The following is a 19251-nucleotide window of genomic DNA, read 5'->3' on the forward strand; positions in this document are numbered from 1 at the left end:
ACTATACCCATGCCCAGTAGTTACTATACCCACTCCCAGTAGTTACTATACCCACACACAGTACTTATTATATCTGTGCCCAGTAGTTACTATACCCACACACAGTACTTTACCCGCGCCCAGTACTTACTATACCTGCGCCCAGAACCAATAACTATATTTGTGCCCAGTAGTTACTATACCCACGCCCAGTAGTTACTATACCCACGCCCAGTAGTTACTATACCCACGCCCAGTAGTTACTATACCCACGCCCAGTAGTTACTATACCCACGCCCAGTAGTTACTATACCCACACACAGTAGTTACTATACCCATGCCCAGTAGTTACTATACCCACAGACAGTACTTATTATATCTGTGCCCAGTAGTTACTATACCCACACACAGTAGTTACTATACCCACAGACAGTACTTATTATATCTGTGCCCAGTAGTTACTATACCCACACACAGTAGTTACTATACCCACGCCCAGTAGTTACTTTACCCATGCCCAGTAGTTACTATACCAACACACAGTAAGTAGAAAGCACGAGTATCTCAGGGCAGGTACGGAGCAGTTGTGAGGTTGCGCCCTGTTGTAAGTGCAAGTTGGACCGGGAGTAGGGCGACGCCAACATAACGGGTAGATGAGGGCACAACTAGGTCAGTAGCTGGCAGTTAAGTAAATACCTCACAGTCCTGATAAGATCTCTGTAGAAGGAAATAGGCCTCCTACAGCCCCGGGGCCCCTGGAACACGCACAGAATTTACTTGCGCTTTCTCTTGCTCTGCGCTGATAACAGAAATACAAAAGGGCTCATTTACACAAGGGTGTAGGGGCAAAGGGCAAAGAAAATGCCCCCGATACTGACTGGCACCAACAGGCGGGTACCGGCTCCACCAGCGCAGTCTCACCCCCAACTCACCTCCCCACACTTTATACTAACGTTCTCGATTGGCTGATGGGGGAGGGGCAGGCCTGTAGCCCCTCCCCCACCCCATGGTAGTTACTCAGTGCAGGGCAGGCATGAAGTACCCACTCCCCAGCATTAGATCTGACTATACCCGCGCCCAGTACTTACTATACCCGCGCCCAGTACTTACTATATCTGTGCCCAGTACTTACTATATCTGTGCCCAGTACTTACTATATCTGTGCCCAGTACTTACTATATCTGTGCCTAGTACTTACTATATCTGTGCCCAGTACTTACTATACCCACACACAGTAGTTACTATACACACACAGTACTTACTATACCCACACACAGTACTTACTATACCCACACACAGTACTTACTATACCCACACACAGTACTTACTATACCCACACACAGTACTTACTATACACACACACAGTACTTACTATACCCACGCCAAGTTGTTACTATGCCCACACACAGTAGTTACTATACACACACACAGTACTTACTATACACACACACACACAGTACCTACTATACACACACACACAGTACTTACTATACACACACACACAGTACTTACTATACCCACACCCAGTAGTTTACTATACCCACACACAGTACTTACTATACCCACACACAGTACTTTCTATAACCCGTGCCCAGTGTTACTAAACCCATGCCCAGTACTTACTATACCCACGCCCAGTAGTTACTATATCTGTGCCCAGTAGTTACTATATCTGTGCCCAGTAGTTACTATACCCACGCCCAGTAGTTACTATACCCACGCCCAGTAGTTACTATACCCACACACAGTACTTATTATATCTGTGCCCAGTAGTTACTATACCCACACACAGTACTTACTATACCCACGCCCAGTAGTTACTATACCCACGCCAAGTGGTTACTATACCCACACCCAGTGGTTACTATACCCACACACAGTAGTTACTTTACCCACGCCCAGTAGTTACTATACCCACACACAGTACTTATTATATCTGTGCCCAGTAGTTACTATACCCACACACAGTACTTACTATACCCACGCCCAGTAGTTACTATACCCACGCCAAGTGGTTACTATACCCACACACAGTAGTTACTATACCCACGCCCAGTAGTTACTTTACCCATGCCCAGTAGTTACTATACCAACACACAGTAAGTAGAAAGCACGAGTATCTCAGGGCAGGTACGGAGCAGTTGTGAGGTTGCGCCCTGTTGTAAGTGCAAGTTGGACCGGGAGTAGGGCGACGCCAACATAACGGGTAGATGAGGGCACAACTAGGTCAGTAGCTGGCAGTTAAGTAAATACCTCACAGTCCTGATAAGATCTCTGTAGAAGGAAATAGGCCTCCTACAGCCCCGGGGCCCCTGGAACACGCACAGAATTTACTTGCGCTTTCTCTTGCTCTGCGCTGATAACAGAAATACAAAAGGGCTCATTTACACAAGGGTGTAGGGGCAAAGGGCAAAGAAAATGCCCCCGATACTGACTGGCACCAACAGGCGGGTACCGGCTCCACCAGCGCAGTCTCACCCCCAACTCACCTCCCCACACTTTATACTAACGTTCTCGATTGGCTGATGGGGGGAGGGGCAGGCCTGTAGCCCCTCCCCCACCCCATGGTAGTTACTCAGTGCAGGGCAGGCATGAAGTACCCACTCCCCAGCATTAGATCTGACTATACCCGCGCCCAGTACTTACTATACCCGCGCCCAGTACTTACTATATCTGTGCCCAGTACTTACTATATCTGTGCCCAGTACTTACTATATCTGTGCCCAGTACTTACTATATCTGTGCCTAGTACTTACTATATCTGTGCCCAGTACTTACTATACCCACACACAGTAGTTACTATACACACACAGTACTTACTATACCCACACACAGTACTTACTATACCCACACACAGTACTTACTATACCCACACACAGTACTTACTATACCCACACACAGTACTTACTATACACACACACAGTACTTACTATACCCACGCCAAGTTGTTACTATGCCCACACACAGTAGTTACTATACACACACACAGTACTTACTATACACACACACACACAGTACCTACTATACACACACACACAGTACTTACTATACACACACACACAGTACTTACTATACCCACACCCAGTAGTTACTATACCCACACACAGTACTTACTATACCCACACACAGTACTTTCTATACCCGTGCCCAGTAGTTACTAAACCCATGCCCAGTACTTACTATACCCACGCCCAGTAGTTACTATATCTGTGCCCAGTAGTTACTATATCTGTGCCCAGTAGTTACTATACCCACGCCCAGTAGTTACTATACCCACGCCCAGTAGTTACTATACCCACACACAGTACTTATTATATCTGTGCCCAGTAGTTACTATACCCACACACAGTAGTTACTTTACCCGCGCCCAGAACCAATAACTGTATCTGTGCCCAGTAGTTACTATACCCACACACAGTAGTTACTATACCCACGCCCAGTACTTACTATACCCGAGCCCAGTAGTTACTATACCCGCGCCCAGTAGTTACTATACCCACACACAGTAGTTACTATACCCACACACAGTAGTTACTATATCTGTGCCCAGTAGTTACTATACCCACACACAGTACTTACAATACCCACGCCCAGTAGTTACTATACCCATGCCCAGTAGTTACTATACCCACGCCCAGTAGTTACTATACCCACACACAGTAGTTACTATATTTGTGCCCAGTAGTTACTATACCCACACACAGTACTTACAATACCCACGCCCAGTAGTTACTATACCCATGCCCAGTAGTTACTATACCCACGCCCAGTAGTTACTATACCCACACACAGTACTTACAATACCCATGCCCAGTAGTTACTATACCCATGCCCAGTAGTTACTATACCCACACACAGTAGTTACTATACCCGCACCCAGAACCAATAACTATATCTGTGCCCAGTAGTTACTATACCCACACACAGTACTTACTATACCCGCGCCCAGTACTAACTATACCCGCGCCCAGTACTAACTATATCTGTGCCCAGTAGTTACTATATCTGTGCCCAGTAGTTACTATATCTGTGCCCAGTAGTTACTATATCTGTGCCCAGTAGTTACTATACCCACGCCCAGTAGTTACTATACCCATGCCCAGTAGTTACTATACCCACACACAGTACTTATTATATCTGTGCCCAGTAGTTACTATACCCACACACAGTACTTACTATACCCACGCCCAGTAGTTACTATACCCGCGCCCAGTAGATACTATACCCACACCCAGTGGTTACTATACCCACACACAGTAGTTACTATACCCACACACAGTAGTTACTATACCCACACACAGTAGTTACTATACCCACACACAGTAGTTACTATACCCATGCCCAGTAGTTACTATACCCACTCCCAGTAGTTACTATACCCACTCCCAGTAGTTACTATACCCACTCCCAGTAGTTACTATACCCACACACAGTACTTACAATACCCACGCCCAGTAGTTACTATACCCATGCCCAGTAGTTACTATACCCACGCCCAGTAGTTACTATACCCACACACAGTACTTACAATACCCATGCCCAGTAGTTACTATACCCATGCCCAGTAGTTACTATACCCACACACAGTAGTTACTATACCCGCACCCAGAACCAATAACTATATCTGTGCCCAGTAGTTACTATACCCACACACAGTACTTACTATACCCGCGCCCAGTACTAACTATACCCGCGCCCAGTACTAACTATATCTGTGCCCAGTAGTTACTATATCTGTGCCCAGTAGTTACTATATCTGTGCCCAGTAGTTACTATATCTGTGCCCAGTAGTTACTATACCCACACACAGTACTTATTATATCTGTGCCCAGTAGTTACTATACCCACACACAGTACTTTACCCGCGCCCAGTACTTACTATACCTGCGCCCAGAACCAATAACTATATTTGTGCCCAGTAGTTACTATACCCACACACAGTACTTACTATATCCATGCCCAGTAGTTACTATACCCACGCCCAGTAGTTACTATACCCACGCCCAGTAGTTACTATACCCACGCCCAGTAGTTACTATACCCGCGCCCAGTACTTACTATACCCGCGCCCAGAACAAATAACTATATTTGTGCCCAGTACTTACTATACCATGCCCAGTAGTTACTATACCCACACACAGTAGTTACTTTACCCACGCCCAGTACTTACTATACCCGCACCCAGAACCAATAACTATATCTGTGCCCAGTAGTTACTATACCCACACACAGTACTTACTATACCCGCGCCCAGTACTTACTATACCCACGCCCAGTAGTTCCTATATCTGTGCCCAGTAGTTACTATATCTGTGCCCAGTAGTTACTATATCTGTGCCCAGTAGTTACTATACCCACACACAGTACTTACTATACCCACGCCCAGTAGTTACTATACCCACGCCCAGTAGTTACTATACCCACGCCCAGTAGATACTATACCCACACACAGTACTTTACCCGCGCCCAGTACTTACTATACCTGCGCCCAGAACCAATAACTATATTTGTGCCCAGTAGTTACTATACCCACACACATTACTTACTATATCCATGCCCAGTAGTTACTATACCCACGCCCAGTAGTTACTATACCCGCGCCCAGTACTTACTATACCCGCGCCCAGTACTTACTATACCCCCGCCCAGTACTTACTATACCCGCGCCCAGTACTTACTATACCCGCGCCCAGTACTTACTATACCCGCGCCCAGTACTTACTATACCCCCGCCCAGTACTTACTATACCCGCGCCCAGTACTTACTATACCCGCGCCCAGTACTTACTATACATGTACAAACCAGTTACTGTACACATTTACCGGTATGCATAGTTACTATATCTATAGGACTGACTGATTGGGGTCCCTGAGCTACAGGCCAAGCTGGAAAATCCAGTTGGTTGAGGAGCATAAGCCCTTTCATTAAAGGCAACATAAACCCTCTGAAGAAATGACCATATTATTTAATCTTCTAAACACTTATAAGATTGATTTTTTTGTACTTTTAAAAAAAATGAGCAGTTTTTTACACTAATGATGTAATAAATTTACAAAGAAAGCGCCCCCTGCTGTTCATAAATGAACTTGCCACGGAAAGAAGCCCCTTGTGACGCCGCGCCATTCAGAAAATAAAGTCGTTGGGCACAAAAGAGTCACCTGATATTGCCCTGGTCAGTGCTAAATTCATTTTCAGCCGAGCGGAGCCAGTCGGCCAAAATGAGCAGCAGGTGGCGCTGTGGTTTCAAGTTAATTATATTAAATGGCAAATAGCCAATGAGAAAGTGTCACCCAGGGCACATAACTCAAGTTCCACAAATTTCACTACAATGGGAGGCTCCTTTCCTAGGGCCACCCCCCCCATTCCCCCTCCCCATTCCCCCTCCCCATTCCCCCCCCCGAATAGTGGGCGTCGGCACTCCCCCCCCCCAATGGCAGCCGCAAGGAAGACATGCAGTATGTGGTGTGTGACGAGGGGAGGAGGGTTGGCGTTGGAGGGTTGACTGGGGTGGGGGACCCCCAAGACGGCAGGCCCAGTGGCCTGTGGACACCCCAATCCAACACTGCCTAAGATCATGGCCAGGGGATGTTCCTTAGACCAACAACTCTCAAATTCCCAATCCAGCAAGCACTCTACAGACCAGCAAGCGCTCCATACACTAAGCAAGCGCCCCATATGCCAGCAAGCGCTCCATACGCCAGCAAGCGCTCCATACGCCAGCAAGCGCCCCATACGCCAGAAAGCGCTCCATACACCAAGCAAGCACTCTATAGACCAGCAAGCGCTCCATACGCCAGCAAGCACTCTATAGACCAGCAAGCGCCCCATACACCAGCAAGCACTCTATAGACCAGCAAGCACTCTATAGACCAGCAAGCGCTCCATACACCAAGCAAGCGCCCCATACGCCAGCAAGCGCCCCATACGCCAGCAAGCGCTCTATAGACCAACAAGCGCTCCATACACCAAGCAAGCGCCCCATATGCCAGCAAGCGCTCTATAGACCAACAAGCGCTCCATACACCAAGCAAGCGCCCCATACGCCAGCAAGCGCTCTATAGACCAACAAGCGCCCCATACGCCAGCAAGCGCTCTATAGACCAACAAGCGCCCCATACGCCAGCAAGCACTCTATAGACCAGCAAGCGCTCCATACGCCAGCAAGCGCTCTATAGACCAACAAGCGCTCCATACGCCAGCAAGCGCTCCATATGCCAGCAAGTGCCCCATACGCCAGCAAGCGCCCCATACGCCAGCAAGCGCCCCATACGCCAGAAAGCGCTCTATAGACCAGCAAGCGCTCCATACACCAAGCAAGCACTCTATAGACCAGCAAGCGCTCTATAGACCAGCAAGCGCTCCATACACCAAGCAACCGCTCCATACGCCAGCAAGCGCCCCATACCCCAGCAAGCACTCTATAGACCATAGCATCGGTCAGTCACCTATCATAACTGTCTCTAGAATAGTCCCTCTCTCTGCTGTCAGCGCAACGCTCTCTTCCCTCCCTATAACAAATGAGCTCATTAAATAAAGCAGTTGGCAGTTGGCAAACACATGACGTGCAGCCGCGGCTCCCCCAGAACCAATTACATGGAAATAACAGAAAGCTTATGTTTGCTGAGAAACCAAATGGATTTCCATTTGGTTAATGTGTAAACCCCCCCCCCCCCCCCCCGGATGCCTGCTCAAACCCACTGCGCTCCTCGCACAACACTCTGTCGCTAAGGGCAATCTGGTAGAAACGCTTGGTGTGAGCATGATGATGGCACATCTGGCACCGACTGGGAACCACAGAGCCCAAGAGCATGGAGAGTGCCACCGACTGCAGAGAGTTGACTGCAGTGGTGCCAGGGTTGGCTGCATTGGTGCGAGAGTTGAATGCAGAGGTGCCAGGCCAGAATTGACTGCAGTGGTGCCAGGGTTGGCCGCAGTGGTGCCAGGCCAGAATTGACTGCAGTGGTGCCAGGGTTGGCTGCAGTGGTGCCAGGGTTGGCCGCAGTGGTGCCAGGGTTGGCCGCAGTGGTGCCAGGGTTGATTGCAGGATTGGCTGCAGTGGTGCCAGGGTTGGCTGCAGTGGTGCCAGGGTTGGCTGCAGTGGTGCCAGGGTTGGCCGCAGTGGTGCCAGGGTTGATTGCAGGATTGGCTGCAGTGGTGCCAGGGTTGGCTGCAGTGGTGCCAGGGTTGGCTGCAGTGGTGCCAGGGTTGATTGCAGTGGTGTCAGGGTTGATTGCAGGGTTGGCTGCAGTGGTGCCAGGGTTGGCCGCAGTGGTGCCAGGGTTGATTGCAGGGTTGGCTGCAGTGGTGCCAGGGTTGGCCGCAGTGGTGCCAGGGTTGATTGCAGGGTTGGCCGCAGTGGTGCCAGGGTTGATTGCAGTGGTGCCAGGGTTGATTGCAGGGTTGGCTGCAGTGGTGCCAGGGTTGGCTGCAGTGGTGCCAGGGTTGGCCGCAGTGGTGCCAGGGTTGATTGCAGGGTTGGCTGCAGTGGTGCCAGGGTTGATTGCAGGGTTGGCTGCAGTGGTGCCAGGGTTGGCCGCAGTGGTGCCAGGGTTGATTGCAGGGTTGGCTGCAGTGGTGCCAGGGTTGGCCGCAGTGGTGCCAGGGTTGATTGCAGGGTTGGCTGCAGTGGTGCCAGGGTTGGCTGCAGTGGTGCCAGGGTTGGCCGCAGTGGTGCCAGGGTTGATTGCAGGGTTGGCTGCAGTGGTGCCAGGGTTGGCCGCAGTGGTGCCAGGGTTGATTGCAGGGTTGGCTGCAGTGGTGCCAGGGTTGGCCGCAGTGGTGCCAGGGTTGATTGCAGGGTTGGCCGCAGTGGTGCCAGGGTTGATTGCAGGGTTGACTGCAGTGGTGCCAGGGTTGGCCGCAGTGGTGCCAGGGTTGATTGCAGGGTTGGCTGCAGTGGTGCCAGGGTTGGCCACAGTGGTGCCAGGTTTGATTGCAGGGTTGGCTGCAGTGGTGCCAGGGTTGATTGCAGGGTTGGCTGCAGTGGTGCCAGGGTTGGCCACAGTGGTGCCAGGGTTGATTGCAGGGTTGGCTGCAGTGGTGCCAGGGTTGATTGCAGGGTTGGCTGCAGTGGTGCCAGGGTTGGCCGCAGTGGTGCCAGGGTTGATTGCAGGGTTGGCTGCAGTGGTGCCAGGGTTGATTGCAGGGTTGGCTGCAGTGGTGCCAGGGTTGGCCACAGTGGTGCCAGGGTTGATTGCAGGGTTGGCCGCAGTGGTGCCAGGGTTGATTGCAGGGTTGGCTGCAGTGGTGCCAGGGTTGGCCGCAGTGGTGCCAGGGTTGATTGCAGGGTTGGCTGCAGTGGTGCCAGGGTTGGCCGCAGTGGTGCCAGGGTTGATTGCAGGGTTGGCTGCAGTGGTGCCAGGGTTGGCCGCAGTGGTGCCAGGGTTGATTGCAGGGTTGGCCGCAGTGGTGCCAGGGTTGATTGCAGGGTTGGCCGCAGTGGTGCCAGGGTTGATTGCAGGGTTGACTGCAATGGTGCCAGGGTTGGCCGCAGTGGTGCCAGGGTTGATTGCAGGGTTGGCTGCAGTGGTGCCAGGGTTGGCCACAGTGGTGCCAGGGTTGATTGCAGGGTTGGCTGCAGTGGTGCCAGGGTTGGCTGCAGTGGTGCCAGAAAAGGAATATTAGGTATAAAATCCCCTTTCTGAACTGTTTCGGCCCCATACTATGGAGGGAGGTCTAATATAATCAGGTAACTCATATAAAGGGCACAATGTAAATAACAGCCATTAGTGAGAGAAGCCCAGTCAGTAGCCCAGTCAGTAGCCGAGCTATAATGGGAGCTCACTCTGCCACTGTATTATTATTATTATTAACATTTATTTATAAAGCGCCAACATATCTCGCAGTGTGTACAATAAGTGGGTTCCATACATTGGGCATACAGAGTATTATTAACACAGACGATACGTAATGTAATAATACATCATAAAAATATATATATGTGCCATAGTATGATGCAGACAGTTTGCAATTGGTCTTAATGTTATTATTATTCTGTTATTTTAGTTATTTAGCTTTTTATTCAGCAACTGTCCAGTTTGGAATTTTAGCAGCTATCTGGTTGCTAGGGTCCAATTTAACCTAGCAACCAGGGAGTGGTTCAAATGAGAAACTGGAATAGGAATAGGGGAGGGGCTGAATAGAAAAAGTAGCAATAAAAAGTAACAATAACAATAAAACTGGAGCCTCACAGAGCAATAGGTTTTGGCTGCCAGGGTCAGTTATCCTGTTGCTAGGGCTCAAATTACCTTAGCAACTACGGAGTGGTTTGATTGAGAGGCTGGTATATGAATAGGGGAGGGGCTGAATAGAAAGATAAGGAATAAAAAGTAACAATAACAATAAAACTGGAGCCTCACAGAGCAATAGGTTTTGGCTGCCGGGGTCAGTGACCCCCATTTGAGAGCTGCAAAGAGGCAGAAGAAGAAATAATGAAAAAAGTTGAAAAAATAAATAATGAAGACCAAATGAAAAGTTGCTTAGAAATGTTCATTCTATATCATACTAAAAGTGACCGTGAATGTTAACCTTTGAAAAATGAAGACCAATGTCCAACCGTCTCCGAATCTTTCCCTCTACAACATACTAAAAGATAACTCAAAGATCAATATCCCCTTTACAAAAACAATAATATAGAGTTATAGCCCCCCCCCCCCCCGCTAATTGCTGTTTTCAGTAGCCTAGCATGTCAGGGGCTCATTAACACGACAATGGCCCAAGGACGCCTTCCCAACACAATCGCCGATGTTGTTTGGCTCCAGGCAAGGAGACTAGTTAGTCCTAGGAAAACTGGTTTAAACATATTGAGGAAATGGAACTGGTTTGACAGACAAGTGGATTCACATACCCTTATCCTTCCCATCCAAACATAAGAGTTCTTGACTGTCAGTTGGGGGCGGAGACAAATGACTTTCTCATGGTCCTGTTTAGCCAGCTCCGTATCCAGAACTGCGGGTTCACAGCCCGTGCAATCATGGAGAAACCAACCTTGTTTTGACAGAATGGGAAGGGTTTCGGATTATTTTAGACTTTCCCACCCATCACTCCGATCCCCCAGACGGAAGAAAGGACGCCCATAGCAGGATCGTATCAAGTAAGGAGACCGATGGGACTGGGAAATTGTGTTGACCAACTTGAGAGAGAAGGTCTCACCTTGGGTACGGGGATATTAACAATCAAAGTTTCATTGGCCTGGGCTTGGTCATCTAGAAAAGCAAAATGGTATCAGTAGGAGCCATGGGGCGAGAGAAGAAGGGAGGCAGAGACATGAAACAGGGAGCAGAAAGGATAGGGGGGCTACATAGTATGTTCCTTGTACAGTGGTGTGAAAAACTATTTGCCCCCTTCCTGATTTCTTATTCTTTTGCATGTTTGTCACACTTAAATGTTTCTGCTCATCAAAAACCGTTAACTATTAGTCAAAGATAACACAATTGAACACAAAATGCAGTTTTTAAATGAAGGTTTACGTTATTAAGGGAGAAAAAAAACTCCAAATCTACATGGCCCTGTGTGAAAAAGTGATTGCCCCCCTTGTTAAAAAATAACTTAACTGTGGTTTATCACACCTGAGTTCAATTTCTGTAGTCACCCCAAGGCCTGATTACTGCCACACCTGTTTCAATCAAGAAATCACTTAAATAGGAGCTACCTGACACAGAGAAGTAGACCAAAAGCACCTCAAAAGCTAGACATCATGCCAAGATCCAAAGAAATTCAGGAACAAATGAGAACAAAAGTAATTGAGATCTATCAGTCTGGTAAAGGTTATAAAGCCATTTCTAAAGCTTTGGGACTCCAGCGAACCACAGTGAGAGCCATTATCCACAAATGGCAAAAACATGGAACAGTGGTGAACCTTCCCAGGAGTGGCCGGCCGACCAAAATTACCCCAAGAGCGCAGAGACAACTCATCCGAGAGGCCACAAAAGACCCCAGGACAACATCTAAAGAACTGCAGGCCTCACTTGCCTCAATTAAGGTCAGTGTTCACGACTCCACCATAAGAAAGAGACTGGGCAAAAACGGCCTGCATGGCAGATTTCCAAGGCGCAAAACACTTTTAAGCAAAAAGAACATTAAGGCTCGTCTCAATTTTGCTAAAAAACATCTCAATGATTGCCAAAACTTTTGGGAAAATACCTTGTGGACCGACGAGACAAAAGTTGAACTTTTTGGAAGGTGCGTGTCCCGTTACATCTGGCGTAAAAGTAACACAGCATTTCAGAAAAAGAACATCATACCAACAGTAAAATATGGTGGTGGTAGTGTGATGGTCTGGGGTTGTTTTTGCTGCTTCAGGACCTGGAAGGCTTGCTGTGATAGATGGAACCATGAATTCTACTGTCTACCAAAAAATCCTGCAGGAGAATGTCTGGCCATCTGTTCGTCAACTCAAGCTGAAGCGATCTTGGGTGCTGCAGCAGGACAATGACCCAAAACACACCAGCAAATCCACCTCTGAATGGCTGAAGAAAAACAAAATGAAGACTTTAAGGTGGCCTAGTCAAAGTCCTCACCTGATTCCTATTGAGATGTTGTGGCATGACCTTAAAAAGGCGGTTCATGCTAGAAAACCCTCAAATAAAGCTGAATTACAACAATTCTGCAAAGATGAGTGGGCCAAAATTCCTCCAGAGCGCTGTAAAAGACTCGTTGCAAGTTATCGCAAACGCTTGATTGCAGTTATTGCTGCTAAGGGTGGCCCAACCAGTTATTAGGTTCAGGGGGCAATTACTTTTTCACACAGGGCCATGTAGATTTGGATTTTTTTTCTCCCTAAATAATAAAAACCCTCATTTAAAAACTGCATTTTGTGTTTACTTGTGTTATCTTTGACTAATAGTTAAATGTGGTTGATGATCAGAAACATTTTGTGTGACAAACATGCAAAAGAATAAGAAATCAGGAAGGGGGCAAATAGTTTTTCACACCACTGTAGGTTCCACCCTCCACTTTCACCAGTTGGAATCTCTCTAGATAAGTGTATTGATTTATACTTATCCAACTTGGTATGTCCATAGAGAACAGTTGAGTTCCTCCATGGAGAACTCTATCTTCACCCTATGATAAGTGACCCCATAGAGCAGTGATCCCCAAGCAGTGGCTCGTGTTGCTCCCCAACCCCTTCGGTGTTGCTCCCAGAAGCCCTAACAGAGGTGCTTATTTTTAGGTCCCCGGCTTGGAGGCAAGTTTTAGTTGCATAAAAACCACGAGTAATGACAAAAAGAGCCTCCTGTAGGATGCCAGCCCACATAGGGGGGTAAATGCCTTGCTGTTCAAGGCGCTAAAGACGCAAGAGGTGCCAAAAAGGAAATGAAAAGGGTAAATATTGCTATGGAATGCTGCTTGGGGTGATCGAATTCTGTGTACAACCTGTGTTTGAAATGCTTGGCAACCCTGGAACCAGTAGACGCCCATTTACTTATTGCACCCAACGTGGCAACGGCTAAAGGTGGCCATACACGGGCAGATTTCAGCTGACTATTTGGATCCTTCAGACCGATTCTGCCCCTGTATGGGCACCCATGACAGGCCAACCCATATCTGACCTAAAATTGGGCAGATCTCAATTGGGCAGGTTTGATTTTCCCATCATCTCGTTGATGCGGTTCTCAGTCCGACGGTTCCTATGCTCCTCAACCCCTTGGGTGTTGCTTGGAGGCAAGTTTTGGTTCCATAAAAACCAGAAGTCATTACAAAAAGAGCCTCCTGTAGGCTGCCAGCCCACATAGGGGGCAAATGCCTTCTTGTTCAAGGCGCTAAAGATCCAATAGGTGCCAAAGAGTAAATTCCATGGCGCATTTAGGTTCGGCACCGATGCGTTGCTTAAAGGTCACACTAGCAGCTAATTGTTTCTAGGGTCCAGCACACTGTTGGTTTCAGTCTGGTTAAAGGGTAAATATTGCTATGGAATGCTGCTTGGGGCAATCTGTGTTTGAAATGCTTGGCAACCTTGGAACCAGAATACACCCATTTACTTATTGAACTCAACGTGGCAACTGCTAAAGGTGGCCATACACGGGGCAGATTTCAGCTGCCTATTCGGATCCTTCAGTCCGATTCTGCCCCTGTATGGGCACCCATGACAGGCCTACCCATATCTGACCTAAAATTGGGCAGATCTCAATTGGGCAGGTTTGATTTTCCGATCATCTCGTTGATGCGCTCCTCAGTCCGACGGTGCCTATGCCCGCCGTTGTAATCTGATGTAATTAGCCCGATATCGCCCACCTTTAGGTGGGGTCACCCATTTTATAGCTGGGAAGATGTAGAAGAGAAAGGCAAATTATTCAAAAACTATAGCAAATGAATAATGAAGACCAATTGCAAAGATGCTAGGAATAGGGCCTCCTATAAAATACCAAAAGTTAATCACCCCTTTAAACTTGCCTCAGACACCCCAGAGCAGTGATCCCCAACCACTGGCTCAGGGGCAACATGTTGCTCACCAACCCCTTGGAGGCGTTTTGGAGCCATAAAGACCATGGGTACTGCCAAACAGAGCCTCCTATAGGCTGCCTTACTGGGCTACCAAACAACCAATCACTTATTGGTTACCCCTTGGGAATTTTTTTAAAGGGGTTGTCCACTTTAAAGTTAGCTTTTAGTATGATGTAGAGAGTAATATTAGGAGACAGTTTGCAATTGGTCTTTATTTTTTTATTATTTGTAGTTTTTCGTTTTTTGTCCAGCAGCTCTCCAGTTTGGAGTTTCAGCAGCTATCTGGTTGCTATGGTCCAAATTACCTTAGCAACCAGGGAGTGGTTTGAATGAGAGACTGGTATATGACTAGGAGAGGGACTAAGTTGAAGAACAAGGTACAAAAAGTAACAACAACAATAAAACTGGAGCCTCACGGGGCAATAGGGTTTGGCTGCCGGGGTCAGTGACCCCCATTTGAAAGCTGCAAAGAGTAATAAGTAAAAAACTATAAATAATAAACAATGAAGACTAGTTGAAAAGTTGGGAATAATTATTATGAGCCATAATCCTCAGTGCATTATCTGTCCTGTGTTTCTTCTCCGCAGATTCCCCCATGTAAGAGCTGGGCTCAGTCACACCGGACCCACAATGCCTCATTTCACCAGGTTCTACTTCTATGGATGCAGTCTTGGACTGACCTGCTTTATATTGTCCTTCAGCTTTCACTGGTCGCAGAACTTCTTCTGGTCAAAGAGCCACCTAATGAAGCAGGAGCAAACCCTCGCTAGTAGGGACCAGTTGCCTCGTGATACTATTACGCCATTAAAGGACAACAAAACCTATATCATCGCGCCATACTACGACCACAGAGAGAGAAATATGATCCGGATTTTGGGGATTGTCCACCATACGGAAGTGAAGGAACTCTATTGCTACTTCTCCTGTGCAAACACCACCGTCCGTGTTAAAGCAGATATCGATATGCATCAGGATCGTTTTGGATTCCCCTACGGCCTTTCAGATATAATCTGTAACGAGCCTACAGACTGTAGCCCGACACATGTTGCCCTCGATAGCTCTCCAACTGAAAACTTTGCAGATCTCATCAGTTTCCCCATACAAAACAGAAACCCAGGCAGCCCTACAGCCAGCTTCACCGTCTGCTTCTCCGCCATGTTTGGGAATTACAGCAACGTCCTGCAGTTCATCCAGACCGTTGAAATGTATAAGATACTGGGCGCCCAAAAAGTCATGGTCTACCTGAACAACTGTAGCCGACAGATGGAGGAGGTCCTTCAGTACTACACTGAGGAAGGGACGGTGGAGGTGATCCCCTGGCACATTCAGCGATATCTGAAGGTCTCTCATAATTGGCGATATCCCGACGATGGCACGGAAATTGGTTATTACGGGCAGATATCGGCGCTAAATGACTGTATTTACAGAAACATGTACTCTAGCAAGTTTGTTGTACTCAACGACCAGGATGAAATAATTCTGCCTTTCAAGCACCGGACTTGGGACTCAATGATGGAAAGTCTTCAACGGGAAAACCCCAATGTGGGAATCTTCCTCTTTGAGAACCATATTTTCCCACAAACTGTGGTTTCTGATGGGAATTTTACCAACACATCCTCATGGAACAGGGTCCCGGGGTCCAACCTACTGCAGTATATACACCGGGAACCGGACAGACCCGATTACTTCAATGCCCGGAAAATGATAGTGGATCCAAGGGCAGTGATCCAAACATCTGTTCACTCTACCCTGAAACAGTACAAAAACTTTAAGAATATCCCTCTAGAAATTGCCCTGGTCTATCACTGTCGAGGCCCCCTGCAGGGCGACTTGAGTAGATCCTCTTTAATTAAGGATGACAATATATGGAGCTTTAACGAGCCCCTAATTAGGAATGTTAACAATATGCTGAACCGTTTTTTAACATAGTTACATTCAGAACCACATAAAGTGGGTCCACAATGCAATGCTGCCTCCCAGGCTAAGAAGTCTTCTTCTGGGGTTCTGAAAACCCAGTGGCTTCTTTGTAGGTCATCTGCTTACCTGCCTCCAACTAGCAACACCAGTACTCAGGAAACATAGACTTTTCTAAGCATACTTTTTCTTATTTTCAAAATATTAGCAGTTTTTAAACTTCAAATATAATGAGTTTGAACCACAGCACCACCTGCTGGTCAGGTCATGCAACTGTCTACAGCCGTCTGAAAATTAAATCCCTGAGAAAAGAGACGTTTTGTGATGTTGTAGAATGGACCAGGGAGACTTTAGACGACTCTTCTCTGCTCACCAATTTTACTTGGCAACTTCAAAAGACATTTCTTTTCTCACAAAAAGAATCTCTAGCCAGCCGAAGGCCAGCAGGTGGCGCTTTTTTAAAGAAGTTTGGTAACGGAGGCCCAGGGGTTTCAGATCGAGAACCCATTTGTGGAGGTGCTATGGGAGTTGCTTGAAAGGTACAAACTCCTCTGTGTCTATGAGAATAAGCTTTAAAGCTCTAGGTTTTCTTTCACGTGTTTCTTTCATGTATGACTTATAGCACTGGGGACCTGAGTTTGAATCCAGCCAGGGCCCAATTTACAAGAAATATGTCTGTTCTGCCCATATGCACCTGGATTACTCTGCTTTCCTCCCACACTGCCAAAACATACAGGCAGGTTCATTGGCCCAAAACTGTGTGTGGATAGGGCCCTTAGATTGTAAGCTCCTCTGGGGCAGAGGTTGGTGGGAATGGTGATCTCTGTAAAATACTGAATAACAAAAGGATAATAATATTAATATATCTACTGATTTCACATGAAAATGAGATTAAATATGGATAAGCTTTTCCTGTTGACGTCTATCTGGGCTGTATCCTGACACTTTATAATCAATGGCTTCAGCAGGGAATTGGGTTAAACCTTCATTTCTAAGTTTCCGACTCCTTAGTAAGGTAATGGGGCAAGATACAAATACTTGCCCTTACTATCAGGCAGCCAGGGGGCCACAGAACACCAGAACATCACCCTATCGTATGCACGGGGCGAAACAGACACATAGTCTGCAAAACAGACACATAGTAGCACCTTTGCAGCACTTCTGACACCGTAGTTGACCACTCCCTGTAGATATTCTGCATTCTATTGGCTCCCAGAAACTGCCCGGAAATCCTTAATATTTGACAACTGCACTGAGGTTACTTTTTCTGGCAGTTGCACCTCCCAACTTACCCTGTTAGGGGCTGCACTGTCTCTTTCTGCAGTACCAAGCCTGACCAGTAGATGGGGCTAACGTATACTGTATTCTATGTAATATGGCTATGGCCAGTCAGGCCAGGGTAATACTCCATAATAACCATCATATACATATAAATAGCCAAACCCCAATCGACAAATGCCCCGTATTGTATTAATACTATAAACCCAGTGAGAATGAGGGATGAATGGATATTGGGGAGTTGTATCAGGAGTCAGAACCAGCAGTGCAGGGAAGGGAAAGGGACAGACACAGTTACACATAACTATAAACCCAGTGAGAATGAGGGATGAATGGGTATTGGGGAGTTGTATCAGGAGTCAGAACCAGCAGTGCAGGGAAGGGAAAGGGACAGGCACAGTGACAGTTACACATAACTATAAACCCAGTGAGAATGAGGAATGAATGGATATTGGGGAGTTGTATCAGGAGTCAGAACCAGCAGTGCAGGGAAGGGAAAGGGACAGACACAGTGACAGTTACACATAACTATAAACCCAGTGAGAATGAGGAATGAATGGGTATTGGGGAGTTGTATCAGGAGTCAGAACCAGCAGTGCAGGGAAGGGAAAGGGACAGACACAGTGACAGTTACACATAACTATAAACCCAGTGAGAATGAGGGATGAATGGATATTGGGGAGTTGTATCAGGAGTCAGAACCAACAGTGCAGGGAAGGGAAAGGGACAGACACAGTGACAGTTACACATAACTATAAACCCAGTGAGAATGAGGAATGAATGGGTATTGGGGAGTTGTATCAGGAGTCAGAACCAGCAGTGCAGGGAAGGGAAAGGGACAGACACAGTGACAGTTACACATAACTATAAACCCAGTGAGAATGAGGAATGAATGGGTATTGGGGAGTTGTATCAGGAGTCAGAACCAGCAGTGCAGGGAAGGGAAAGGGACAGACACAGTGACAGTTACACATAACTATAAACCCAGTGAGAATGAGGAATGAATGGATATTGGGGAGTTGTATCAGGAGTCAGAACCAGCAGTGCAGGGAAGGGAAAGGGACAGACACAGTGACAGTTACACATAACTATAAACCCAGTGAGAATGAGGAATGAATGGATATTGGGGAGTTGTATCAGGAGTCAGAACCAGCAGTGCAGGGAAGGGAAAGGGACAGACACAGTGACAGTTACACATAACTATAAACCCAGTGAGAATGAGGGATGAATGGATATTGGGGAGTTGTATCAGGAGTCAGAACCAGCAGTGCAGGGAAGGGAAAGGGACAGACACAGTGACAGTTACACATAACTATAAACCCAGTGAGAATGAGGAATGAATGGATATTGGGGAGTTGTATCAGGAGTCAGAACCAGCAGTGCAGGGAAGGGAAAGGGACAGACACAGTGACAGTTACACATAACTATAAACCCAGTGAGAATGAGGAATGAATGGATATTGGGGAGTTGTATCAGGAGTCAGAACCAGCAGTGCAGGGAAGGGAAAGGGACAGACACAGTGACAGTTACACATAACTATAAACCCAGTGAGAATGAGGGATGAATGGATATTGGGGAGTTGTATCAGGAGTCAGAACCAGCAGTGCAGGGAAGGGAAAGGGACAGACACAGTGACA

General features: G+C 47.3%; 1 protein-coding gene across 1 annotated transcript; it reads left to right on the forward strand.

The window, feature by feature from the left end:
- Positions 1-10912: 10912 nt before the first annotated feature.
- LOC100145155 (uncharacterized loc100145155) lies at positions 10913-17222 on the forward strand. Its single transcript, NM_001126657.1, is given in 2 exon segments — positions 10913-11072; positions 15010-17222. A coding segment is annotated over 1 exon segment (1299 nt). The 5' UTR covers positions 10913-11072; positions 15010-15052; the 3' UTR covers positions 16352-17222.
- Positions 17223-19251: the final 2029 nt, after the last annotated feature.

This window comes from Xenopus tropicalis, chromosome 8, assembly GCF_000004195.4.
Source record: "Xenopus tropicalis strain Nigerian chromosome 8, UCB_Xtro_10.0, whole genome shotgun sequence".
Lineage (NCBI taxonomy): Eukaryota > Metazoa > Chordata > Amphibia > Anura > Pipidae > Xenopus > Xenopus tropicalis.